The sequence below is a fragment of the Hippocampus guttulatus genome, chromosome 19 (genome assembly GCF_054856545.1).
Source record: "Hippocampus guttulatus isolate MCC_2025c chromosome 19, RoL_Hgut_1.0, whole genome shotgun sequence".
In the NCBI taxonomy this organism is placed as follows: Eukaryota; Metazoa; Chordata; class Actinopteri; order Syngnathiformes; family Syngnathidae; genus Hippocampus; species Hippocampus guttulatus.
In genome coordinates, this window is record NC_141279.1 from 2,062,591 (window position 1) to 2,090,228 (window position 27,638).

General features: G+C 42.1%; 2 protein-coding genes across 7 annotated transcripts; one reads left to right on the top strand and one right to left on the bottom strand.

Moving 5' to 3' along the window:
* Positions 1 to 556: 556 nt before the first annotated feature.
* LOC147189524 (rho GTPase-activating protein 23-like) lies at positions 557 to 21,167 on the top strand. Of its 5 annotated transcripts, none has more exons than XM_086137754.1 (24): positions 557 to 696; positions 988 to 1,037; positions 7,588 to 7,779; positions 8,060 to 8,090; positions 8,514 to 8,606; positions 8,741 to 8,819; positions 8,911 to 8,971; positions 10,052 to 11,372; positions 12,448 to 12,556; positions 13,298 to 13,337; positions 13,437 to 13,574; positions 14,295 to 14,603; positions 14,691 to 14,752; positions 15,271 to 15,377; positions 15,504 to 15,616; positions 16,015 to 16,167; positions 16,283 to 16,361; positions 16,451 to 16,524; positions 16,613 to 16,702; positions 16,786 to 16,911; positions 17,316 to 17,448; positions 17,645 to 17,669; positions 18,214 to 18,245; positions 18,324 to 18,471. In XM_086137754.1, exons 1-23 carry the CDS (start codon positions 690 to 692, stop codon positions 18,236 to 18,238), a joined length of 3,417 nt encoding a protein of 1,138 aa, XP_085993880.1. In that variant the 5' UTR covers positions 557 to 689; the 3' UTR covers positions 18,239 to 18,245; positions 18,324 to 18,471. The 5 variants fall into 5 exon arrangements, with proteins under 5 accessions (XP_085993880.1, XP_085993882.1, XP_085993879.1 ...); XM_086137756.1 differs by having other exon boundaries at positions 17,316 to 17,427; XM_086137753.1 differs by lacking the exon at positions 17,645 to 17,669 and having other exon boundaries at positions 558 to 862; positions 18,324 to 21,167.
* On the bottom strand, positions 16,418 to 27,611 carry acbd4 (acyl-CoA binding domain containing 4). Of its 2 annotated transcripts, XR_015103883.1 has the most exons (10): positions 27,250 to 27,611; positions 25,493 to 25,623; positions 24,603 to 24,723; positions 24,188 to 24,272; positions 23,988 to 24,108; positions 22,928 to 23,025; positions 22,597 to 22,804; positions 22,314 to 22,522; positions 18,164 to 22,089; positions 16,418 to 18,081 (listed from the first exon to the last, which is right to left on the bottom strand). XR_015103883.1 is itself a non-coding variant. In XM_086137760.1 (9 exons), exons 2-9 carry the CDS (start codon positions 25,566 to 25,568, stop codon positions 21,952 to 21,954), a joined length of 1,056 nt encoding a protein of 351 aa, XP_085993886.1. In that variant the 5' UTR covers positions 25,569 to 25,623; positions 27,250 to 27,611; the 3' UTR covers positions 16,418 to 21,951. The 2 variants fall into 2 exon arrangements, 1 of the variants encoding a protein (XP_085993886.1); XM_086137760.1 differs by having other exon boundaries at positions 16,418 to 22,089.
* Positions 27,612 to 27,638: the final 27 nt, after the last annotated feature.

Here is a 27,638-nt window from a genome sequence, read left to right on the forward strand (position 1 = left end):
TCAGTCAGATTTATTTTGTATCTTGCCACAAACCCACTTCATATACACGGTGCAATAAAAGTCCATCCGTTGTTCGATAGTAGAGTCCAGTTTCCTGTAAATGAGAAAAAAAAAAAGTAAAAACAATTTTAAATTGTAGGTTGGCCAATAGATAAAAATAATAAGGCCATCAAGAGATGATTTTGCATTTGCATAACATTAACTGCCAGGTCAATATAATTGATTAATTACCAGGAATGTACTAGATAAATTATATTTATAATTAAATATATATTTTTTAAATAAAAAGAACAAGGGATTTATTTTCTTTTTGCTTTTATATAAATATTAACACGGGTCAATGTCACACACAACATAATGCTGTGCTTTGACTCAGAAAAGAACAATAAGAATGCGCCGTGTAGTTTGCTTTATTGACATGAGGAGTTTATGAAGCTTTCCAAGTGCGAGTGTGACAGCTGGGAATCCCACTTTACTATCATGTCACATGGTACGTGCACTCGATCCCCCTGATCCTTCCCCTCATCCTGTTCTCTCACTAATGCTGTCTACAGCACGGGAGAGAGGAAAAAAAAGCTTGAGGGATTTAGATGAGCAGAGGCAGCACAGACAAAGCGAGAGGCAAAGGAAAAGCAGTGTGAGGCCACACTTCAACTGGCCAGATTTCCAAAGAAGGGAAAGACGGGAGCATGGAAGGTATACGCAAATAAAACGGATGTATTTTACGGAACAATTGAAACGGTTCTCCACCTCTGTGAGATCAAATGATTGAGAGCAAAATAGCATGTCGGATGGGAGAGAAGAGGAGCTACCGGGAAGAGGAGAAAAAAATGTTAGTTAAGGAAGAGAAGGAAGCAGTGATGTGAGTTGACAAGTATAGCTCATTTGTGTTTTGACCCTGCGGTGTGTGTGCGTACGTGTGTGTGTGTTTGTGTGAAGACCTCCCCACCCTCTCACAGCTAAAACCTTCTCTTCCACTTTAACAAGCTTGCGACGACTGGAAGTCACCCCGAGTCTCGCTGAACACCATGGAACAGGTGAGCCATAACTTACACATATAGTACTTTAGATTCGTACACGCACTTCCACGCATACTGTTAAAAATTGCAGTGAAAATGATGAATGATGGTCTATGTTATGCTTTTAACCGCTTATCTGGCAAAACTCTTTCATTTCTGAAAATGTAGAACATTTTCTTTTCAATGATATCTGTATCGCGCCCACTAGTCTAAACACGGCATTCTGATTAATGTTGCGCTCGTGCGATCTAAATGAAACCATGTCGGGGGCGGCCATTTTGTAACTCTTGCTGTCAACTAAATATGACATCATCACGACCAATCACGGCTCACCTGTTTTCTGGGTTTGAGCCATTCCATTGTCCGTTCTCTTGCCATCAATCTTGTACATGCAGTCCACTGAGGTGTAACTTACAATTTCGAATATTAATATCATGTCAAATTTCTTCGTACATCAGCCGCAACTAAATATTTGTCGTCGGTGAACATGCCGGCGCCATCACAACAAGTCTTGCTCTCACCGAGTACAGACAAGACAGTCAAGTTGTTTCGTCATGTTGTCAATACAGTATAACAGTAGAGTCCGGAAGCCTTTTGTGGCGTAAACCTGCCACTTTGGTTTTGATGACATTTATTCTAAATTGGAATATAATGTCAACTGGTTGAGCCGCTTTGGATGTCAACCGAGATCCATTTTGATCAACATGCCATCAGCAATTTGATCGTGTTGGGGCTGTAAGATAATTATGGTGATATAAAGGCAGCTGCTCGCTGGTGTGACGTCCTTCGATTTACGTGATCCAATTTGTCGACGAATTGCGACTATTATCGGCGACACGTCGACGAGCCAACGAATTGTTTGTGGCAGTCCTACTTGAGAATTGTTCTCGCTTAGCCGACACAGACCGAGTTTTTGCTCAACTATACGCTACACGTGAACAGTGAAGCTAACTTAAGCCGAGCATGCTGTTGAAGTTGGATGACGGCCTGAGGGCCCATTTATGACTCCTTGCAACTTTATGACTATTGCTTATTACATCCCAAAAAAAAAAAAAAAAAGACAAATCGTGTAAACTCACTGCCATTATTATGCGTTGTGTGGAGAATTTTAAAAAGGCAACAGTACCAAAACAAAAGGTGGAAAAAGTTCATAGCGTAAATCTATCATGTGATGGCCTTTTCCTCAAGTTGTACGATGTATTTGTAAAGCATTCTTGAGACTCGGCGGCTTTTCTTTCGAATGCCGTCATTTGCACTTTCATGTCGTACACAAAGTAGGTGTTGTCAAATGTCAAAATTCATGACAAATATTGGCAACCCTCACACTTCGCTGAATTCAGGATCCAGCGACCTGACATTTTCGTACCTTTGTCCAAAGGGGCTCACGATGCAATTCACTTCCAGGCCGAGCTCATCTGTGCTGAGGTGTGGGGCTTGTGAGTGAATGAGTATCTCCTTGTGCAAATGTGCATTTGTTTTCTCCGCTCCAGTTCACTCAACTTCATCTGTGCTTAAAATAGAACTATGAAAGCTTCTCGTGTGTGTGTGTGTGTGTGCGCGCATGCTTGCATTTCTGTGTCTGTTTGATCCTGACCTGATAATAAAAAAAAATCCTGTAGCGTGCTCTCCCTTGAGGGCTCTGGAAGGTCAACGGAATATCCAGTTTACTGTTTTGGGGGGGTCATATTTCTATTTTTTTTTAATTGGTCATATGCTAGCAAGACCAATGGTTGTGATATGTACAAAAAAATAAAATCGCCTCGTTGTTTATGTAATGTAGTCCGTCTCTATGCACATCTGTTGTGTCTCACAGCAGCACCAGCTTCAGTGCGAGTCCCAATTGGCTTTTTTCTACGTCATCATCATAGAGTCCCTGGTTTGGCCGAAATCGGTGCTTATACATTTGCGAGCATAAATATCCATCCGTCCATTTTGTATGCCACTTATGCTCATTAGGGTGGTGGGTGTGCTGGAGCCCACATATCAAGGACATCTTTCTAGAACTGATGGAACTTTATTTCGGGTTCATCAGAGGCTTTAAAAATGGTGCCAGGTGTTTGTTTTGCTCCCTTTGAACACGAGTTTGAATGTGATTGGTGGTTAATTCCGAACAGAGTGACGGTTATACCGTAGGAGGATGTGTTTTTACTGGAAGAGGGACTGCGCACAATTTGTCAGCCACGCATCAGTTGTTTGTTTTTATTTGCGCTCTTTAACATATCTAACCTTTAGAGAGTGTGTTAATGTAGAAAGTATGCTCTTGTAGCTCACCCTCAAGTGGACAGTTTGCGTCGTAGCAGCATGCTTCGATTAGATGATTAGATTAAAACGGATCTCCTTGCGCTTCTCCAAAAGACAGATGGTTGTGTTCCGGCCCTCCAACGTTGAACATTTTGTTTTCATTTTGCAAACCAATGCGTAAAATGTCATAAAAGATAAATATATAACAACAATTAAAAAGAGAAAAAATAAATGTACAGTACGTTGCATGCGTCCAATTAAGTTTACCCTCTCGTCCAATCAGCTGTCAATCTGATTCCCTGACCCCGCCCACCTCCCAACCACTTCCTCGTCGGAAAATGTGACCTCTGTAATGTTTTTCGCTATTTGTTTGCAATTAATTTTCTTTTGTTAACTGCTTGAGATTTTTGATTTTATGTTGCGTCTCTTCTTTTTTTAATGCGTGCTTTTTTTTTCCCCAATTCATTTTCTTATATTTGTTTTTTTGTTTATTTTACCAAGCCACGCAGAGCAGCAACCAAAATAAGAATAAGAGCCGCATGCGGCTCCGGAGTCGCAGGTTGCCGACGCCTGTGTTAACCAGTCGACCACCGTGCCACCAATAATCATAATAATAATGAAAGTGGTTAGGATTGCACAACTGTCCATGATTTATGTGTTGAGTTTATTATTGTACTTTATGTTAACTGTTTTGTTAAGCGCTTTGTTACAGCTGCAGCTGTTGTGAAAGCGCTATATAAATCGGGATGTATTGTATCGTAATAATAATCATAATAATAATCATCATAATAATCCCTCTGTCAGGATAAAAGATGTTGCCTCAGGTGTATTATAAAGTCGAGAGCTGAGCAGCCCAAGGTGCCTCAATTTAAAAATCATATGGCTAAAGATGTGTTTGTTTTCAGCGCCTGTGTTTCATTTGCTTTGTTCTCACATGAATGTAGACAAAAGGCTGTTTTTGAGATGTTAATCCTGAATCTGACCTGCTTTCCAGTGCTGTCATGATCATAGCAGATTACAGAAGCGGGGGTGTGATAAACATAAAACATAGTTCCATATTTAATTCCCGCTGGCTGTCATACATATCCAGGATAAACATGTAAACTATGTGCAATACTGGATATGAAATATATTTGTTTTTTAATGTAAAACGGACACAAATTTACATGTGCATTGCGCATCAAATAATATGTGAATAGCTTTTCATGTTTTTGCTTCAAATGCAGACCGAGGGCTGAGCAATCTTGCCTAAAATTCATATCGTGGTGTGAATTGAATCGCTTCACAGTCATGATCCCTATCGTGATCTAAATTTACACTCCCTGAAAAACCTTGCCACCTTCATTTCTGTCGTTTTCCACTTTAGCTGTCTCTTGATGCTCCTCTGCATCTACAATAACACTCCTTAAGGTTGACTGATTAGACGAGACAGTTCTGTATTTTTTTTTTCACCTTTTTCTCTGCTCTGCTTTCCTGCCTTCAAAATGTTCCCTTCCAGTTCACTCATGATAGACCCTGACTTATATAGGTGTACAAGTTATAACAAAAAGTGGAAAGTTAGAAAGGGTGGACAGGCCACCAGAAGTGCTGGAGCCTATCCAGGGTGTCTTCGGGCAGTAGGCAGGGGTACACCCTGAACCGGTTGCCAGACAATCTCAGGGCACACATAGACAAACAACCATCCACACTCGCACCTCGGGACAATTCATTTTAGAGTGTTCCATTAACCTGCCATGCATGTTTTTGGAATGTGGGAGGAAACCGGAATACCCGGAGAAAACCCACACAGGCAAAGGATGATAACTCCACACAGGAGGGCCGGAGCCAAAATCGAACCCTGCACCTCTGCACTGTGAGGCAGACGCGCTAACCGTTTAACCAATGTGCCACAGCTATATATATATATATATATATGCATACACACACACATACACAATGTTAAATGCTTTGGTCGCATTTCATGTAAATTGGTTGCCGAACAGATCCAATTTGTTGGATCTCAGAAGACCCACCGTGATGGCTAATATTTCCCGTCATTTCCGACATTCATTTCATGAATTTCATCACTTGCAAATCCCTCCAAACAGTGAAATAAGTGCTCTTTACTACATCATATGCACTTTTATAATTTATGGAGTGGGGGTTGTTTTTTTTTTTTCAGGGACAGCGGTTACTACTGTGGACAGTTCAGATTCAGAAAACTTATCATGTTATCTGGTTACAGGGTGCATGAAAGGGTTACTTTCCTTTTTTTTTTTCCTATGCATGCCTATTATAAAAACATTCCCGAGGCCAAACACCAGTGGGGCAAAAGTGTCACACAACACACACTATTAGTTTTGCTTTGACTTGACTCCCTCGTGACTATGCGTGTGCACAGTGATGAAAATGAACGAAATGCTCTGCATAGAGCAGCAGAGGCAATTTAGGGTGACATAGGACGAGTTAAATTTTGTATTCTGTTGTAAAGAGAGATACACGAGAAGAATAGTGATAAAAATCCCAGTGGCAGTCACGTGAATCGAGCCAACAAACCCAACCAAACTCCCCCACTCAGAGTAGCAGAAAACGTGCACAGGGATGACAGTAAATTGAAATGGGAACGTAGAGATAAATCTCTCTCTTTCTCTCTCTATGAGTAGGCTGAACTACATGGCCGAAGGAGGCAAGGAATGTGAAGAAATGTGACAGAGAGAGAGAGAGAAAGCGAAATTAAGTGGAGTGGGATGCTCTGGATGTCGAAGCAGTTCTTTTGGGGGTGGGGGTTTCCTCTAGCGACACTCCTTTTGCTCTGTTACGCCGTCTCAGCAGAGCTGATCATAGGAAAGAATTCAGCCGACCACAGATGGATCACTGGCACATTGCACGGATGAAATCGCACGATCGCCACCAAATCATCCTTGAGATGATGACGATGCATTGGACTGAACGCTAACAAGGACCGAGTCAAAAATCAAACGACATACGGACACTGCTGGACTGACTTCAGGCAGCATGCCGCTTGTCTGAGAACGGGACTAAATATAGCAAGCGAATGATGATCCTGGTACAAAATTGCAACAATTCCAGGGGACGCATCCTCCAAGAGTGCAAGCAAAGAAGTGAAACTCGACTCAGTTGGCTAGTTTGTCTATTTCAGTTAGCGATGATTTACCTTCCGTCGTATTTGCCCCTCGCTCGTGGTGAGCGGCAATGGATCAAGAGCACATTGAGCATCAATGAAAAGAACTACTTTTTCTTTCGATGGGCCCGAATTCACTTGTAGTCCGTGTGGAGGTGCAATGCATAGGCTTTCAGGTGGCGCACCAGCTCCCTCGGGACATACATGGCGTTTCCAGTGTTCGGTGGGAGTGGACTGTAGCGACGCAGAGCCTCGCTGTATCTGGTTGGCGGTATTAAGAATTCTTTCGCCACAGCCAACCCCGATCTCGTCACCAAGAAACCCGGCATCCATGCGGATAATAAAGCACAGACGTTTGTCTTGGGTAAGACGGCGTGTTTGAAATTGTTGAAAGCAAATACTTCAATAGATTGGGATTAATGCTGAATGTTTTAGGGAAACAAGAGGTTTGAAAATGTAATATTTTAATATTATGGTTTCAAAAATTCTAGAAAAAAATGGTGCACTTGCAGTTAAAATCTTTCTTGAAGGAACGCAACATCATTGAGGTTTTAACTAGATGATGCATAGCAGAGTCAGCCCTGTTTGGAGTTTTTAATGATATAAATGACACTGGAGACTATGTGTCTTGTTTTGTTGGATCTGACAGCAGCGTTCGAAACGGTGGAGCAGAGTTTTGTGTTGGCTCCTTTTACAGTATGAGGTGGGCATGAGTGGTAGCGCTTTAGAATGGTTTTGATCCTATTTGGCAGGCCGAACTTTTTGTGTAGGCTTTGGTTTTTCTGAGTCCCATTCTGCTCTTCTATTATATGGTGTTCCACAGAGTTCTATTTTGGGGCCCCTGCTGCGTTTGGTTTCTTGGAACTTTAGTTTCTTTCAACAGTGTGTTGCAAATGGTAACGACGTCTGATGAAACGAAACTACACGTGCCTCCCAATTTCTGGATCCCAGGTCAAAAGTACTGGGATAGAATTTTGTTTTTCCATCGTAGGTGGCACTACATAGCTTTTTGTTTTTGCTACAGCATTCAGGAAAGATGATGAGCTATATAGTCCTCTGCTCAGCTGGTGTCTCGTCACCATCAAAATCTTCATATGGTCTCCATCCGAACGGATAATTTTCAACACGTTTTTACATAACAGTGTCTCATGTTTGATTTTCGCGGTTCACAAAATGACTAACAATCAGTGTCTTTCCTCTTGATAGGCTAAAGGACTAAAAGATAACTTGGTGTCATCCAATGAGCATAGTCGCCGATCACTATCATCTGGCAACATGGAGGGCATGTCATGGTGTGGCCTCCAGACCGTTTACCTCCAGAAGGACTTGCAGGGATTCGGTTTCACTCTGCGACACTTCATAGTTTACCCACCGGAGTCGTACCTCCACAACTCCAAGGTACCGTAAGCAGATTGCAGATTCTACTTTTTATCTTGTAGAGCGACCAAATCAACCACAATCCCATCTGGGCCCTGGTTGATCAATTTGTTTTTGTCTCTAGGAATCAATTGAAGTTTAAGTTAAACCTGCAGGTCAAAATTTGGTGTGTCTTGCAGTGATGTTTTTTTATTTAACTTGTGTTGAACAAGTACAACATTGGTCTCATCAAACAATGCAAATATTGCAACACTACTGCGATGAATTAATCGTCCTCTCACCTACTCTTTTCTTTCCAAAGGTTGAAGAAAATGGAAACGCAGTGAAAACATGTGAGTGCCATCTTTAAAATGAAATAATCTGTAAAGTTACTCTTAAAATAAGTAATCAGTAAAATGTAAAAGTAGTGTCTTTGCTACATTATCGCTCACTGTGAGTTAAAGTTGACTCTGAAACAAGTACTGAGGGGCAGAAAGTAAAAGATAGCTGATGAATAAATATTTTTTTTAAAACAGTCGGACCACTAAAACCTCTAAGACTGTGACTGTACTTTTTTTTTTCTATCTCTTAAAATGTCACACAAATGCTGCCCAGCAGGGTTGACCCGAAATGTCATCATCCAAATAATTCTGGATCAAACTGTTCACCAAGCTCAAACTTGTGCTTTTTAGATGCTTTGTTCAGTTTCGCTGCACTGATTATTTAAGATATCCATGGATGCATTATCAATGGCTGTTAATGTGTGTTCGACGCAGGTGGTCAGCAGTGTCATTTGGAGGCTGTAGACACCATTTTTGTGAAGAGCGTGAAAGAAAACGGTCCTGCTCATCGCGCTGGGCTGTGCACCGGTAATTGACCCCAACTCATCACTTGGGTTGTTTCAAATGCGTCGCATTTCTTAACCCTATTATTTCATTGTGAGTCAAAGTGACCAGTTTTTAAATTGAAATACATATTTTGTGTGTGTGTGTGTGCGTCTCAGGTGACAGGCTGGTCAAAGTCAATGGGGAAAGTATTCTAGGAAAAACCTACTCTCAGGTGATTCGACTCATTCAAATCAGGTGAGTGGATGGTCTGCACAAGTGAGACAAACATTTGTTTTCGTTTGCGTCGTCTCTTAATTATGTCGTTTCTGTCTCCGTTTTGTTGTAGCGAAAACAATTTGGAGCTATCTGTCATGCCAAAAGATAAAGATGTCCTGCAATTGATAAGTGTGAGTATTCATCTTTCTCCTTCCTTCTCACTGCGCATTGTGAATCCGCGCGCGTGCGTGTGTGTGTGTGTGTGTGTATATATAAAATATGTGTAACATCAAGCCAACCCTGACCCTTGGAGAATATGCTTACAGACTTCTGTTTTCTGTTTGCTTCCTTTGCTCCATGTTTAGTGGAGTACACACCATGTCACTAAAAATCACTGCAGGTATAACGGCTTGTTAACGGTTTAAATAGGTTGACTGACTGATTACCACTTGGCCATGAAACAGCAGAGCAGCCACTTGTCCCATTACTTTTAGTCCCTAAAAAAGTGAGGGGGCACATCTACAAACGGTTGTAATTATTCCACCATTCGCCTGATTTGGATATAAAAAGCTTTAAAATAAAGCTGAAAGCGGCCTGGTGGTCCAGTAGTTAGTGCGTCGACCTCACAGTGCAGAGGTACCGGGTTCAATCCCAGCTCCAAATTCTACACAGGTAGGCCTGTGTAGAATTTGCATGTTCTCCACGTGCATGTGTGGGTTTTCTCCGGGTACTCCGGTTTCCTCCCACATCCCAAAAACATGCATGGCAGGCTGATTGAACACTCCAAATTGTCCCTAGGTGTGAGTGTGAGCGCGGATGGTTGTTTGTCTCTGTGTGCCCTGCGATTGGCTGGCAACTGATTCAGGGTGTCCCCCTCCTACTGCCTGAAGACAGCTAGGATAGGCTCCAGCAACTATGTTGATGTCCCAATATTTATTGACCTGTAGTGTACCCAGAGGGCCATGGCATATGCTTTTATGGCTGCCGATGAAATTGGTTTCCTGGTATTGATTGATGACCTGGGTGCTGAGAAAAGAAGCAACATAAAATAAAGTGAAAAGTCTGCAGTCCAAGCCGATTTGGTTTGCTTTATTTCAAATCCACCGTGGCGGTGTATCGAGAAAAAAAGATTAGAATCGTGTCAGTTTCCCAATTTTTGTGGACCTGACCATGGATGTTCATTAGCGTCTGCTTCAATCCCCTTTCAATGCTCCTTTTTCAACTCTCTCAACCTCCCTCAATAACATTGCCTTCACTCCGTCTGTCCTTAGGCGTACTCTCAGGAGGCCAGCTTCAGAGTCAATGACACATTTTCAATCAAGGACCGTAACCTCCATGAGCCCCCCCTTCGTTATTGTTCTTCCACCGATCCAAACTCCATCGCTTCACAGCTAAGCCACAAATTTAGTAGCGTCCTGGACAACTGTCAGTGCAGAGCCAGCCCCACAACCTCACCAATGGACAGGCGCCACGTTGTTGCTTCAACAAACAACCGGACGAAAACACCTGAAGAGGTCAGCGATAACTTTGTCACAACAGCGAGGCACCGTGGACGCTCCTCCTCAGCCATCAGTGCACTCGACTTTCACTTTGCCAACCACAACGCTGCCATCGCCTCGGCAACTCCACCACGCAAAAGCAGTCTGCCCGCCTCTGGTCATATTCACACTGATTCGCTCTACCACCGAGCCTTGTCGGACTGGTACTGCTGCCAAGCTGAGGTTGCTGAGCACCCGGCCACTCGCCGTTGCAGTATCCCTCAGGGATCGTACCCTGGCCCGACATATGCTGCCACTGTCTCTGCAGAGACCAAAAGGCCAGAGACCGTCTTGTCTCATCATCAAACCGCTGCAGCTTTTCATCATTCCTACTTGCTTGGGGAATGGAGCGGTATTTCCAGAGCCGCAAGCATGCCATGCTCGGAGAGTTTGCTGGCAGCGTATGCAAAATATGAGTACAACTATGGCCGCTCTGTTGAAACACTAGAAAAAGCCTCTGCAATGGTCCCGCTGTACTCTGACAGTTCTTCAAAATTCAGCCAACAAAAAGTTCAGAAAGACACAGGAGAGAATGAGCATCAAATCAAAAAAGCCACAGTCTCCTCCACGGTGTCTCCTTGTAGGAAGCAATCAGGTCAGCAGGTAGCGGAACCTCAAACAAGGCGAATGACAGACGAGTTGGCCGGTTACAAAAATGGCAGCCCAACAATGTCTCGCGAAAGTCACCGTCTCCCCCAACCTGCACAGACCTTAAGAGAGCCAAGCAACTGTGGCCCGGACCTCAGTTCCAGTCCTGATGGCAGAAGGAATGCTGCCACCGGTGAAGTAGAACAGGTGACACAATGGACGACCACACAACCTGCATCTGAGGACAGAACTCATATGGGGTGCAATAGAGATGTCATCTCCCCGATCTCTCTAAAGCGGCCTTTGTGCCACAGAACCCTTGCCCAAACTCTTAAAAGTCCCCAATCCCCTGAGTCATTGAGTGAAAGCCCCTCTCCTGTTTCTGTTGGTCCTGGCTCCAGTCGCAGCACAAATGGCAGCCTGGTGCAGCAGGCGTACAACTCCCTGTCCTCCATTCCCTTCATAGGTTTGTGTTCATTTGTTAAATTGTACGTGATTCTTTGTCTCAATTATACCTCAGAAGGTGATGAGTCGTACAATGCCCACACAAAAATGTCCATCCATCCATTTTCTGATACACTTATCCTCACAAGTATCGTGGGGCAGTAGGCGGGGTACACCCTGAACAGGTTGCCAGCCAATCACAGGGCACACATAGACGCTCATGCTCGGAATCACACCTTGGGACAATTTGGAATGCTCAATCATCCTGCCATGCACGTTTTTGGGATGTGGGAGGAAACGGGTGTACCCGGAGAAAACCTACGCAGGCACAGGGAGAACATGCAAACTCCACACAGGAGCTGGAATCGAACCCTGCACCTCTGTGCTGTGAGGCGGACGTGCTAACCAGTTGGACACCCACCGTGACGGCCCACAAAAATACCCATATCTACCCACATATGATATTATATTAACGATACAGACAATCCCAATACTGTTTCTACATACACAATTAGAAAGGAAGTCGGTGCACAAAGTGACAATCATAACATTAATATCCCAAAGCAACATTTTCTGCCATCATCTGTAGCACGTCTGCCTCACAGCGCAGAGGTGCAGGGTTCGATTCCGGCTACGGATTTCCTGTGTGGAGTTTGCATGTTCTTCCCGTGCCTCCGTGGGTTTTCTCCGGGTACTGAAGGAAAGAAATCAGTGCAAGACCGCACTGGTATTCCTATGAGTGCACGCCACATTGTCCGACTTCTGTCTCGGAATTGGTTGTATTGCCTCGGTCGTGGTGGTTTCTCCAAAATCGAATTAGAGGTACACGAAGCGGTGAGAGAGGGATGATTTTGTTGATGATCATTTCAAAACTCACCCTCTCAGTGCCACTAGCCATACTTGACACTTTTTGACTGCATTATATGATGTCATCGTTGTGATACTTTACTCTGGGTGATAAGAATGCAAGAATTTGAAAAAGCTGTGGCAAGTGGGTATATGATAAATCAATTTTTTAAAATGTGTTTTTTGGAATACATTGCGTGATCATTGTATCCGTTGTGTCTTATTCTTATTTTTTTGTGACGTAATATCAGGCAGCATCAAAGGACGCCGTTCTTCTTACCTGCTGGCCATTTCGACAGAGCGATCGAAGTCTTGTGATGAGGGTCTTAACACTTTGAAAGAAGAGGGCCATGTTTTGACGTAAGGACGGACACCAATACTTCAAAAGTTGAAAGATTTTGTTAGTGGTCCAGGAACATTTATTTTTTATTTTTTTAACATGATAATTTTTCAACTCTCAAAACACTCATGTTTAGTTCCACACAGGGGCAGCGCAGCATGGTGGCCAATGCTGGCCGGGAACACCCACACATTCGTTCCCAAACTTACTTCATATTTGCTTAGAAGAGTGTTTTGGCTTATGTGATTTTGCAACACCAAGTTTGTAAATTTTTGTGAAAAGCTGTTTTAACGGTTCCACAACACCCCTTACAATTTTTACCCAAGCAGCCCCGGTTCAAGATCGACGAAATTTTGGAGTTATATGTAACAGCCCAAGACCTACAAAAAAAGTCACTTGTATGTATTCAAGTTGGGTGATCCTAGACAGGTGCAGCGTAAGATGCCCGACGGTGGCTTCACTTCTCCCAACGGCGAGTAAGGGAGCATTAGTAGTCCAGGTTATCATCTACGTCCACATCGTGTGCATGTGCACCTGTCATCTGATGGCCACCCCAGAGTGAGTCAATTTGTCATCCTGGCCACGGCACAGAAAAGGTTCTGGCTCCACCCCTGGTTCTATCTGGGGCATTATCCAAAAGTGTCAGAAATGAAAAAATATATCTACTTTTAATTCCGACTGTATTTCTGTCTTTAAAATGGGTCACATTGACCCGCAACATAGGAGGAAGATAATTTACATGTGGATGTTATGTCTTACAGGAGACTACCAAAAAGAGTCAAGAGTTTTTTCATTGATGGGGTGAGTTTTTGCTGCTGTATATTTCATTTTATTTCATTTTAACCTTGCACAATGCTGCTGTGCAAAGTCTTTTGTTAGACACGCTGTATTGTGTGTTAGTCCCTTGAGAGTTTGAAAGCTCAGGAGGAGGCACGGTCCAAGCGCCACTCCACCTCGGAACTGGGGAGCATCACTTTCAGTGACATCTGCAAGGAGGGCTGGCTACACTACAAGCAGATTCTCACAGTTAAGGGGAAGGTAAAACTCACTGCTCAGGCCATCACATGAATTATTGGCAACTTTGGCAAGGCAGTACACCAATTTATTTGACTGGGATGCCAAAGAATGACACTTTCACGGAAATCAGTTACCGTATTTTCTGCATTATAAGGCACTTCGGGGTATAAGGCGCACCTTCAATGAATGGCCCATTTCAAAACTGTTTTCATATATAGGGCGCACCGCTGCAACTGTAACAAAGCGCTTTACAGAACATTTAAAACACTACATCCAAAAAATGTGAATATTGATCCATATTATAAGGTGCACCGTCAGCTTTTGAGAAAATTGAAAGCTAATAGGTGCGCCTTATAGTGTGGGAAATTATCATACGGTATTGAAGAACAGAAACACTTTGAGAGTCAACATGATGTGAAAGACGAGCCTTTTCTGTTGCTGGTCCCTCTCTCTGGAATGACCTCCCACTAAACATTCGGCAAGCCTCCTCGCTGCCCATCTTCAAAACCCTCCTCAAAACTCACTTGTATTCTTTGGCATTCGACTCAGCATGACTTAGATTTGTTCTTGGTTTTACTGTTTGGTGCTTTCTACCGCCTTTATTACCGATTTGTCTTACTGTTTATTGTGCATGTTAAATTGCTCCATGTACAGCACTTTGTATGCAGCGATGGCTGTTTGAAAGTGCTCTATAAATACTGTTGACTTGACTTGACTTGACTTTTTGTCTCCTCACTGTAGAAAGTTGGTGGCAGTATGCGGACTTGGAAACGCCTCTTTTTCGTGCTTCGTTCCCGTGTACTTTTCATCTACAAAGACAAAAGGGAGGCTATTCTTCATGGGACAGGGCCTGGTTCAGGTCTGGATGAGCATCCTCCAATCAATATTTGTGGCTGCCTTATCGATATCGCTTATCGCGAAACAAAGCGCAAGCACACCCTGAGACTGATGACCCAGGACTTCTGCGAATATCTACTCCAAGCTGAAAACAGGGATGAGATGTTGGCATGGATCAAGGTTATTACAGAGAACAGCAAGACCGACAATGAGGTCAGATCAGGTCAAATTCCATTCTTGGAAAATGAACTCACTGCTGACGTGGTCACTGATTAAACAGGTTCTTTCCATTTATATTAGGAGATTGGTTCCTCAAGACAAGCGCTTATCAACAAGAAGCTGAATGACTACAGAAAACAGAGGTCAGAATGGTGATCAAAATAGAGCAAAACTCCTTGCTTCATCACGACTGTCCCTTACTCGTTCGCAGTCACCGGCGCTTTGAACTGGATGCTTGTCAAAAACCTCTTGCCAATGCATAATTGCTGTTTCGACTTTTTGTCCTTCATGTACGTAAATGACCTATGATAGCTCATAAGTGATTCAAACACACACACACACACACACACACAAAATGCTCAGGGCAATGCCACGACAAAAGGCTGCAAGAACATTAAATGTCGTTGTCAAGTAGGGGGCCGCAAAATATCATCGAGCGGGCCACAAATGTCCCCCAGGCCACATGTTGCAGACCCATATGATAGAGGGTCATGTACTGTAATTGATGATTAATAAAAAATCTTTTTAATCAAGGTGAATCACATTGACCATTTAAGAAAATTGACAAACAGCATCTGCCTATGCTTTTTTTTGGGGGGGGGGGGGGGTCATTTATTTTTTTGACAATTACGCTCACATTTTTTGGATGTTTTTGCCACAGTCTTACAGGTAACAAACCAGATTCTTCCCTTAAAACTCACCGGATGATGCCTCCCTTCCTGTTGGCTAAAAATGACAACACCACAGCGAATCGATCATCCAAAAGCGGTGGGTACAAAATATGTCTTAGCTCTTTAGTCGCACCGATGCATCTATGGACGCTTTTGAAAAAAATGAAACAAAACTCTTCTATCTGTAATTCTATATTATAAATGTGATGTCTTGCGGTCTCAGTTGACAACAAGACCCCGTGGGGCATCAACATCATGAAGAAGTCCAAGAAGACGGACAATCCGAAGGCTTTTGGTGTGCGCCTTGAGAACTGTCAGCAGGCCGAACACCACAAAGTAAGCCCACCGGCAAAAGACCAAAAAAAAAAAAAAAACTCAAACAAAACAGTCAAAACAATTACATGACACGTGAGATTGGCATGGCACATAAAACAACATACAAGCATCCATTATCCATGTGTTTTGATGATATTATTACTTCATCTCTGTGACAGTGTTCTGAATACTGCAGGGTATTATGGGCAATATGGATTTTTTTTTCAGGGAGTTCTTCATGTTCCAAAAAACAAATGCAACTTCTCATGTGAATGATCTGTGTCCGTGAAGTGACAAACATGCACCAATAAATAAATAAATTAATTAATACCAAATACCGGTAATCCAACACATTTTACATCTTTTCTCTACCGTGTTTCTCACCACTGACTTTGCCATTCTGTCACTTGTCCTGCCAGTTTGTTCCACAGATTGTGGAGATGTGTTGTGGTGTGGTCGAAGCGACGGGTCTAGATTACACCGGAATTTACCGGGTGCCAGGAAACAACGCGATGGTGTCCAACCTGCAAGAACATCTCAATAAGGGTTTTGATATCAACACTGCTGAAGAGGTGCGGCACACACAAATCCATGGAAATCTGAATCAATATGGCAGTCATTTTTGTGATCGTAGCTCATTTTTGAAGTGGACATCAGAAAAAATGTCTCCGTCTTCCGTCTCCACAGAGATGGCAGGATTTGAACGTAATCAGCAGTCTATTGAAGGCGTTCTTGAGAAAACTGCCTGAGCCACTGTTTACTGACGGTTTGTAAAGACATTCTTAATTAAATTGTGCGGGTGTGGAAATGACCAACATTAAATAATAATTAAATCCCAATATTTTTTATTTGCAGACAAGTACATCTACTTCATTGATGCCAATCGGATAGAAGACACACGGGACCGTCTGAAAACTTTGAAAAAACTGGTATTTCATTTGAAAAAATGTGAACATTTTTTTCAAATTCAAGATTCTAACAGCTGGGATTGCTATGGATAATTTGTAATGCTTCCAGATTCATGACCTACCAGATCACTATTACCACACCCTCAAGTTCCTGATGTGTCACCTAAAAAGGGTGGCAGATCACTCGGAAAAGAATAAGGTGAGGGCTCCGAAATACATGCAGCCTGTCGTATGCAATTTCAAAACATTGAGCGGGGATACTATTTCATATACCATTTCCAGATGGAGCCAAGAAACCTGGCTCTGGTGTTTGGTCCGACACTGGTGAGGACATCGGAGGACAACATGACAGATATGGTCACCCACATGCCTGACCGCTACAAGATAGTAGAGACACTAATCTTACACGTAAGAAGGAATGACTTCTTCTGTCACTGGAACACAAATGACCGTTCGTGTGCATCTTGAAAGTCACGCAAAATCCATGCTGCAACGCCGTTTAACCGCCGATATGTTAGTCCATTCATTATCTGAACCACTTCCGTGCTAGACTCTATCTCAGCTGGTTACACGCTCAACTAGTTAGCAGCCAGTACTTAATTTTATTAATTTTCACAGATTAGAATCTCGGAAGGTAGTTGTGTTGATCCATATATAAGGCGCATCGGATTATAAGGCGCACCGTCGGCTTTTGAGAAAATTGAATGCTTTTAGGGCCGCCTTATAGTGCGGAAAATACCGTATTTTACTTTGGAGGCTATGTTTCCTTCATGAGACGCATTAATTTGTGCTTTCCTGGTTTATTTGTCTAGTGTGACTGGTTCTTCTCTGGTGGAGAGCTTGATAAGCAACAGAACGCTCCAGATGAGGAAATGCAGCACATGCCAAACATTGACCACCTGTTGTGCAACATTGGCAGGACAGGTATGCCAGGAGAAACGTCGGGTAAGGATCGGGATACCGTTTAGTCATAAGAAATTCCGTAACATTCTCATAGGAATAGGAACCAGCAGTGTAAATCCAACAATCTACGCAAATGAACTTCCAAAACGACATTTAGTTTCATTTCTTACTTCTTTGAATCTCCTAGATGCAATTGATTATGCTTCCAAATCGTTCTTTACTGCTTTTTTTTTCCTAGCTGAAACAGTGGATCAGCCTCTTCGGTAGGACCAGGCCTTCCTTTTGTTTGTTTGTGTCTGGTGTTGTGTTTCACTTGCCATTTTCATTCCATCAGTCTGTATGGTATGCACAAAGAACAACCAATCACCGTTGTCGCAGATCTCAAAGGTGAACTCTAATCCGTCTCGGTCGCTTCATTGAAGTAAAGGTTGGACTGAAATGTTTCGAGTTTTCCTGAAAGGTTTACAGCAGTAGCTCATCTATAAGGACTTGGGCTTTCAAATCGGAGTGTCACGGTTTGAGTCCTGCTGCAAAGAAATGTAAAATGGTAACGTTTTGTTGGAGGGAAGCTAGTTTCCTGACGACTCTCCGTGTGCTCTTGAGTAAGCCACCATCTCAAGATGCGTGCCCCTTGAACTGTGACGTCTCTTCTGCATGCTTTCGCGGGATCTGATTCTGTGTTGTGGAACAGAAATATACGTCAGACTCGGTTGTGTTGTTGTTTTTAAATCAGATATTGCTAATGTGCAATTTATACCTGTTATGGGAATACCAATTTGTGGTCATCTCGTTTTTGCTTCCTGACAGAGTCCACCACCGGCGATTCAGTTAAGGCAAAGGTAAGCAGAAATAAGTCTGAATAATGGCATAGCTGAATGGAATGCAAACAAGTGAATGACGGTCCCCGAACTTTTCAGCGTTCTTTGAGCTCATTGAAAGACCCGAACGCCAGGGAGACCCTGTCCAAGTCCATCGCCTCCGCCGTGACCCGCAAACGTAAAAAATGTCCCAGTGGCCATCTCCCAGACAGCAGTTCAGATGAAGGCTCTGTGGACGGACCAATGAAAGCCAACAATTATGGGCAAACGGAACAAATAGATGGCAAAGAAATGATTGGCAGAGACGATGCAGAACAATCTGTTCTCGCACAAATGAGCACGGTTGACAATCGAAATGGGGTAACTCAAACCAAGGTGGGAAAATGTGAAAGCTATGTGGTAGAAAAGGAATTTCAAGCAGCCAAGGAGACAAAGTCTGACAAGCAGAACACAACTGTTTGTCGGAAGAGCTTCCGCTACTCATGCAACCAGATAAATAACACATACCCGAGACCTTTACCGATGACCAGTCCTCAAAATTTGACACGGGAACGTTCCAAACTCCCCATCTGGATTTTCCCAACGAGGCTTCGAGACCTCTGCCAAGCTTCAAAAGACCAAAGCAATCTGCAACTAGTCTGGAGTCAGCCAGTGCCAATTTTCAAAAAGAAATCCAGAGGCCGAAGGACTAAGGCACTGTCCTTGAACTTTGACATCCGACTGGATGATATTGTGAGAGAACGGAAAACGGAGGATGTGGAAATCATCACAGCTCACGAACGAGACGCTCCTCATCATATATCACAATCAAGCCCTGCCCCTGGTCTTGTCCAGGGGGAAAACTCTTACTCGTTGTTAGTTGATCACAACTTCCTATCATCTTCCTCTGTTGCTCGACGGCGGTCAGCTATGGCTACACTGGACAAGAAGAAAGCCTGGCATCGCCACTCCGTGTTTGTTTAACTCAAGTACAGCTCACATTCACACACCCCTCCCTTCCCGCATATATATATATATATATATATATATATATATATATATATATACTGTATATTAGTGCTGTCAGTTTAGCGCGTCATTATCGGCATTAATTTAAATCAATTTTAACGGCATTAAGTTTTTTATTGCAAGCTGTTGTGTGACAAAATATTTTTCCACTGTTAATGATGGACAGTTATATTTTGTGAGAGATTATTTGCTCCATGTGTGAATAACTGCTCCAAGTGAAAAAAAAAGTTCTTAAAAAAAAAAAAATCGAAATTGTTGTTTCAGTAAATATTTATATTTTGCACAAATAAAACTGATCCACGATTCCTTATTGATGAGAGCATTAAAATGGGGGAAAATAGGACAAAAAGAAATCATAGGAAATTTAGAATAGATAAATATCAGTGATTATTTACAATTAATTATGAGTTAACTCCGAAATTATACACAGCAATTAAATATTTTAATCGTTTGATAGCACTAATATATATATATATATATATATATACACGACCCTTGTGAGGTATACACACACACACAAATTTCTTCAGTCGAACAGCAAAGACAAAGGAAACCGGCCTCACTGTTTCAAATACTTTTAGAGAGGGTATGCAATCAGTTCATGAAGTGGCCTGTGCGATTCTCCAGATCTCTTTTTACCAAGTAGCACGAATCAGACCATTTCCTAAATGGGCTCAAGCGCACAAAAGAACAGTACAATACAATATGAAACATCTGCATGTTTTGTCGAAGCCTGGAGGTCGACACATTTTGACTGTCATTTGTTTTCTTTGGAAATGTTATATTCTGAGGATGCAATATTTGACAATGTCAGGAAACCCCGTGTTAACCCTTTCAGGGACAGCGGTTACTACAATGGATAGTTTATCATGTTATCAGGTTACAGGGTTCATGAAAGGGTTAATATTTTGGTATGCTGATTCTGCGTGTGGAGCAGGCTCTCTCTGATAAAAAATGAAACTTGAGCTATAGCACTGCTCGGTCCTCACTGCTCGATAACAGAAAATATATACAGTATATATATGCAAACCCGATGTGTGTCCTTGTTTTGCCTGCCTGTATGGATGTGTGCATGCCGTTTTCTACGAAACCGAAGGTTTTTTTCCCCCCCCCATGGACATTGAATTGATCGCAACGGGACTGTTCTGGTTGTCTTGGTTGCCGTTTGACTTCTCGCCTGAGCAGGTTTCATCAGTTGAAGCACAAAGGGGAGTTAAGACAGCACGAGCCTGGGACTTGGCGGGAAAGCCAAGTGTTTATCCTTCAAGTTAGAGGCATAACTCAAAAACCTGAACTATATCGAGGGTCTAACGATGGTGGAATCACGTTATAAGAAAAGGCATTTGAAGTCATGTTTAGTCGTTCGGGGGATGAATCACTGAGACGTCTTCAAAGCCAACCAGAACTGTCCAGTTGTGATCAATTCAATGCCCTGAGAGTGGCATGATCGGGCTGAATCAAATTATTTCCAAGAAAACACGTGTTTTTTTTCTATCAAAGAAGCCACGCAGCTGTATTAAGTATGCCAAACTTTTTTTTTTTTTTTTTTACTATTTGTAAGCATAACAAAGGAGTGTCACTATTAGATGATTTCAAAATGGGCTAAGCATCAAGTACAACATTGTCAATTTGCATCAGTGTCAACAGCTAAATTCGTTAATGACCGTATGTCAAAACCAAAACCCGACGTAATTCCTCCATCTGTATTTTTCGCCGTACCTGAGACAAATGGACCTCGATGTGACGTTACTGCTCTTGAAGAACAACATTTTACCCGACTTCATACCTCGTACGCACATTTTACAGTATTTGTATCCTCGTGTATGTATGGAGTGTTTGTGTTTTCAATTGTGGGCCAATTTTGTAACAGTTGCACAGCTGTAATGTCAACCTTTGTATATATCGATGATAAACATAAATTATTTGTTTTGGTAAGTGATTTCTCTTGATATTTTTCCATTACATTCACCGTATACCTTATTCATTCAATTACTATTTTAGCAGTTGTTAAACTTAATTCAGATTTTTTTGAGGCAAAATCTATCACAAAGGATACCGTTGGAAAGCTTTTAAGTAACCCACATGCTTTTACATGTCAAAGTGCCTTTTAGAGAACCTTATTTTAAAGAAAAATGACAATGGACAACTGCATGTACAAAAATGACAACTCCCAAAAAAATGCAGTCACAAAATTAGATTCTTGAGGCCGATGGCTTCTTTTAAAGCGGGGTTTTTCAATCCTGTTCCTTGAGGGCCGGCTGTCCGACTTGTTTTCCATTTCTCCCTGCTGCAACACGCCTGATTCAAATGATCCGATAATCAGCAAGCTGGACAACCATCGTGATCATTGCAATCAGGTGTGTTGCAGCGGAGGAGAGATGGAAAGCAGGCAGGACAGCGGCCCTCGAGGAACAGGATTGAAAACCCCAGTATTAAACGAACCCACGAATGACCAAAACATTAGCACTTATTTTATAGTTCTGTAATTAAAATTTATGTCAGCAATAAAAACTCCCACCAAATCTGATTTGATGAATACTGAATTACAGTCTGGATTTACATTTCCTACCGACGACAAAATCTGTGGGGTAAAATCCACATTCTCCTTATTCTCTGTGCTAGGAGAAGCGAGTGGAAATCCACAGTAATCCTCTTTCCATGCAGAAACTTCATATCCAGCTTTAATGGTTTCCAGCGACGAATTAGAAAATCTCTTCGTTCACATCACCTCATGAAGAATACGACTTCTCCTCTTGGTCTTTTGCAGTAGATAGAGTATACCTTGGACAGCAAATGGCCACAGCAGGAACAGGAGAACGGTATGAGCGGATGTGTGAAATGGCCACCGCTTTTCCTCCTGCGGGTTAAAATGAAAGTCAACATTTGTTCCAGCGACAAAAGAATTGGGTAGCGGTATGCTATAGCTGTATATATATATATATATATATATTGCAAACAGTATCTGAATAATGCTAAAATTTGGAGGGAGTTTTTTTTTTTCTGTGTGCAAAAAATAATTTTACAATGCAATATGAAAGCCCAGCTTTCACAACCGTAAGAAAATAAACCGCATGTGCTTACTTGTGTGGTGACGAGCGCCTTCACCGCCTCCAGCCTTTCCATGACGCTCCTCATATCCTCTCTGAGCTTTCTCAGGGCCAGAAGGATCTGTTGCTGAAGCTGGAAGTCATTTCGCCATTCTGGCAAACCTTCTGAACCATCTCCTCCTCCGTCTGCCCCGCTAGAACCACCTGTGGTACCTGGCCCTGTACTTCTCAATGGATCACCACCTTCAAATTAAAGCAGTCACTTAACATATCACTTAAATCAGTTGACCGCCCTTCATCTAATTCATTTTACTTACATTCCCTCCAGTTGTGGTATGAGCTCTCGAGGCCATTGGTTCGCCTTCTATTTGTACCGTTATCCTTTGCATCCTTTCGCCCCTCTCCACTGTGTCCAGCTCCCACCTGTCTGGATTCAATTTGCCTTTCTTGTTGTTGAAGTTGAAACAGAGATGACTCCAAGGCCACGTGGCCGTTGAGAAACCCATTCGACTCCACAAGTGGTACCTGTCCCCAAAATACAAAACGATTTTTACGACAGCCCAAGTATATATACTTGACAATTTACAGGTGTGGGAGCTAATTGTTAACAGTTTTTAATCATGTATTGTTGAGAATGGTGAATGAGACCTTAAGGTTACCGAGTTGCTCCACTGAATCCACTAAGTCACAGAAGATCTCGCAATCAGATTTGCTGGTCAATTCCAAATCCTTACGCACTCTGGAGGCTTTCAAAAACACAAAATGTTAGGTCAGAAGAACATATAATAAAAATATGAATGTAGAAATATACAGATAGTGTACCTAACACATAAACATATACAGTGAAACTCCTCTCCAACGAAATCATGTTTGCAGCAAGAATTTTTTCACAACAGGGGGTTTTCACTGTAGCAAATTTGATCTCAGATTTAAACACACACACACACACACACAAACGTATGTGTACACACACACACATACGTATGTGTACTCTGTATTTTTATTCCAATTGTGCATAAGTATAAGAATACACTTATTTGACACTTCATATAGTCAGTGTAGAAAGAAAAAAAGGGAAAGAAATTGCGAAATTTACGATCAGCATTCACTTTCATTTACATCAATTGCTTGGATAATGTATTTTATTTTGCTTCCTCCGTCTTTCATTTTGATCACTTTTACCCTCTATTCCAGTGTCAGAGCACTTCTTGTCTTAGCTGCTTGACATCCAAAGGTCCGTTTTGTAGCCACTTTAGCAATGTAACATTCTTGCTGCGTCTGAAACTAACAATAACAAATACTTCCTGGACTACTGCGCATGTGTAAACTAGTGTGGTGGTTGCTCTTGCCGTTTCCGAACGAAGCAGTAGAGGTCGCTGTTGGATTAGACTTTGTTGTAGTGAGTCTCGTCGTGAGGCAAGAGCAGAGAAAAAGATCTCGTATAACGCAACAGGGTTTTTTCGTTGTATCGGGGGCAAGAGAGTGGGAATGGTGTTAATGCATGAAGACTTTTTTCACACTGGGGGGTGTTTTCACCCATGTAGGTTTCATTGTAGAGGAGTTTCACTGTACAGTATATGGTACAGTACAGCGGTGCCTTGAAATAAGAGTAAAATTCATTCCTGGCTCTACAATCAGAACTCAAAACATTTGTATCTGAAATCATCGTTCTAAACGCTCATACTAATGGTATTATGGTATTCCCGACCTTCTCTGAGATGAAGCAGGGTCTCTGGGGGTCGCGGCATGTCATCAATAACAGCATAGAGAGGCTCAAAATGGTGGAAGAGTGAAGCGGTTTTCTCATTCATTGGCAAGGTGTCAATAACCTGCCAGTAAAACACACATTTACACATGAAAATATAAAAATATTCTAAGGGCACTGTCGAATGTTAAGAAGTAATGTACCTCCTGTGCTACTTTCTTCATCTCATCCACATATGCTACCATGGCACTTGCGCTGCTCATGTCGCCCAGCCGGCTCCAAGCGTCCCTTTCATATAGTACACACAAGAAATCGGAAGCAACGTCATATAGTACATCAACAAAATGATACGGGTGATATCTGAAATCAATTCAGTTTAATAAAGTTATAAGGACATTAATGCAAGGCCTTTAACATTGTGTGTGGGAGGGGGGAGTCACTGGAATTAAATTACGGGTACCTCTCAACGTCATGAACTCAATTATGCTGAGCACTGTAAATTCAGTTAACAAGTAGCCAAATACAAGGCCTGGGTAATATGCACCGTTATTGTCCCCCCCCCCCCCCCCGTGTAAAAAATGTAAATCCCTCAATCTTAAAGCTAGCCAAAATACAAACCATTTGTAGCGACCCACTGGGTCCCAGAAGCCAGGTCGTGGCACTGCACAGGGTCCAAACACTGCTTGTTTGTACAACCCGTAAAAGCGCAGCATGACGTCATACGATGGTTGGTAGGAGCCTGTTTTCACACAATGGTCAAGCGTTACAGTTTGCACATGTCCTATGTAACATTGACGAGTCACACTGAGTTTGAACATGTGATGAACCATAAATGCCAGCTAAAATAGGTAAAACTCCAGGCTCTTTTCAATTTAAAAACATCATTAAAGAGATCATGCTTTTAGGCTCATTTAACCCTCCAGTTACGTTGACTAATTTAAAACAATCAATCAAAAAAAATTAGTGAAGTTTCTTTTGATTTTATTTTTTTATTTTTTTTGCATTTGTGACATTTTTGGAAGAACATGCCCAGAGTCAAACTGATCCAGTTCTACAGCTAAACAATTTTAAGAAAAGGATTTAGACAAATAATGCGATTTTGATTCAATTTACAATTATCTTCATCAAGTTTATTCACTATTTACTGGACCATTTTAAAAATATGATCAAAAATAACATCAGACCGGCAAAAAACATTTTTGTCCTTTGAATTTTGTTATTCATAGTATCTGGTGACAATTCATGCATGAACAGTTAAAAGGAGTCTACTTTGACACTTTTAATAGCTCATTGAATATTTAGCGTGACAAATCAGTTGAATATATATATTTTTTAAAAAACAACAAAAAAGTCAGAAAAGTCAATCATCAGTGTCTTGAGGCAAATAAGTTTATGCGACTCAAACACAAGGGCCGTCTTTGGATGCCCTACACTATGTGTCAAAAATATCTATCAGTGATATAATATCTGGGACTGAGCAATCGATAATGCTGATCAACATCCAGTACCTTTTTTGGGGAGTTTGTGAATGACATTCACAGCAGCCTGAAAACGTTTCTGGTGATCCATCACGGACTCTGACATTTCTGGGACCAGCACAGCTCTTTTTTTTTTTCTTTTTATTCCCCAGGGTGGATGCCTGTAAACAGAAATAGAGACCCCGATTTTGGTAGACAGGCCTCCGTGCGCTCGGCGTAACAAAACAAGCAGAACTTCATTTATTGTGCCAGCGCAGGCCTAGTCGACTGTGCTTGGGGCCGTGTTGAACCTTTCTGGGCGTTCCGGCACACTGTTGCCTCACCCCCAACTCATCCAAAAATTTGGTGACAGAAAGTAGTCTGTACTCGGCATAATAAAAGGTGCATCGTCAGTTTCAGTTCAGGCGGTGTGTGAGCTCGGTCCATGCGCTACGCCTCATTGCACGTTCCTGCCTCGCCCCCAGCACATCTGCAAATTTGGTTATTAAAAAGTAGAGATTTTAGAGACGGGAATGCGAGTTTGAGCTATTTGATCAAGCTGCAGGCAGATAAATTAAGGACTCCGCAGAAGTGTATGGTGGACGTAATGGAATTTAATTCAGAAATATGACACTGGCGTCGTGCAATTCCTCTGAATCATTGTAGAAATCAATTTCTTCAACAGATTATAATCATCATCTTAAATATATTTTAATAGCATCTCCATCCTTATTGAGAGGCTGGGGAGGATGTCAGACAAGATTTGGGTGCAAGGTGGTCTCCAATTGCCCACGTCTCATACACGGTTGACGATATAATTTGTTTATCTGCCAATTACTGTACATGCAAGTACTCCAGCAGGTCTATGACCGTTTTTACAATGTCAAGCATGGCTCTGGCATATTGTGCCTGGACCGCCCTCATTTCGAAATGTCAAAAAGTGCCCGCCATGGCATGTTCAAATGACAGTCAGAAGCGAGATGACAAGGTGGCTTCATTTAAATCCAGAGCAGGGAAAATTAATGTATCGGAACGAGGACACTTAGTGTTGTTGTTCTGTGGGACGTCCATTCATGTTCTTTTTTTATATAAAAATGAAAACATGATTTAGGCCATTATTTTGAGAGGGTGATGATATGTTGAGAGCTCCTACGTTGGTCTATGATGGGCATTTTGTCTTTTTTTTTAAGCAGGGAAGTAATCGCAGATAATTCAAAAAATTCAAAATTACACTATGGTAAACAAACTGTTACTTGCACAACTGCGTGCTAAAAATAAATGAAAAGAAACTGACAATTGTGCTTTTGTGACTTTTTATTGCTTTTTCCTGTTGAAATCGTGCAAAACTGTGATTACCCCCCCCCCCCCCTTAAAAAAACCGAGGTACGTATCAATTATTATTTAATATAATAATGTATTATATGCTATCACTACAGTGTTATTATTTTTCATGTAATATTTAGCTCATCCATCCATTATCTGTACCGCTAATCCTCACTATGGTGTGCCGGAGCCGATCCCTGCTGACTTTGGGCAAAAGATGGGGTACACCCTGGACTGGTCGCCAGTCAGTGAGGATATTATGAGGATTGTAACAGTAGTGTAACAAATACAGATCGTGGTGTACCCCACCTCTCGTCAAAAATCCGCGATCTATTGTGAGGACAGTACAGAGAATGCATGGATAAAACAAATACATGCATCTGATTGCAGAATAGTAACAGAAAAGTTACGTACATCGATACAAGTACTTTGTACTTTGGAGACGAGGTAGCGCTAGCAGGCTAACGACGAGAATGTCAACTTACTGTTGTCTGTGGTTTAGTGGCTGATCCAGTCACAGGTCCTTATCAGACCACTTCAATATGAATGCAACAACAGTAACACAGTCTTGGCACTTTATCTGTTTCAGTGTGGAAAGGAGTTGTCTTCTAAAAGTGTTCAGTATGAGACAGTTGAAGCGCTGGAGTTACATCACGTGACTTGGACGAGGTTGGTCAATGCTCAACCATTGGATGTTTTTTTGCAGCAGGGTCATAATGCATGTCTGTAAAAAATCCAGATGAGTGTGAAAGACAGTCTGAAATGTCAACAAAGCCACAAAATGAGTATTTCATTCGTTGCTACAGGATCACCGTTCGATGTCTAAATTTACACTCCCGCAATCCGATTATCATTTGCGAGTTGTCAAGTTACT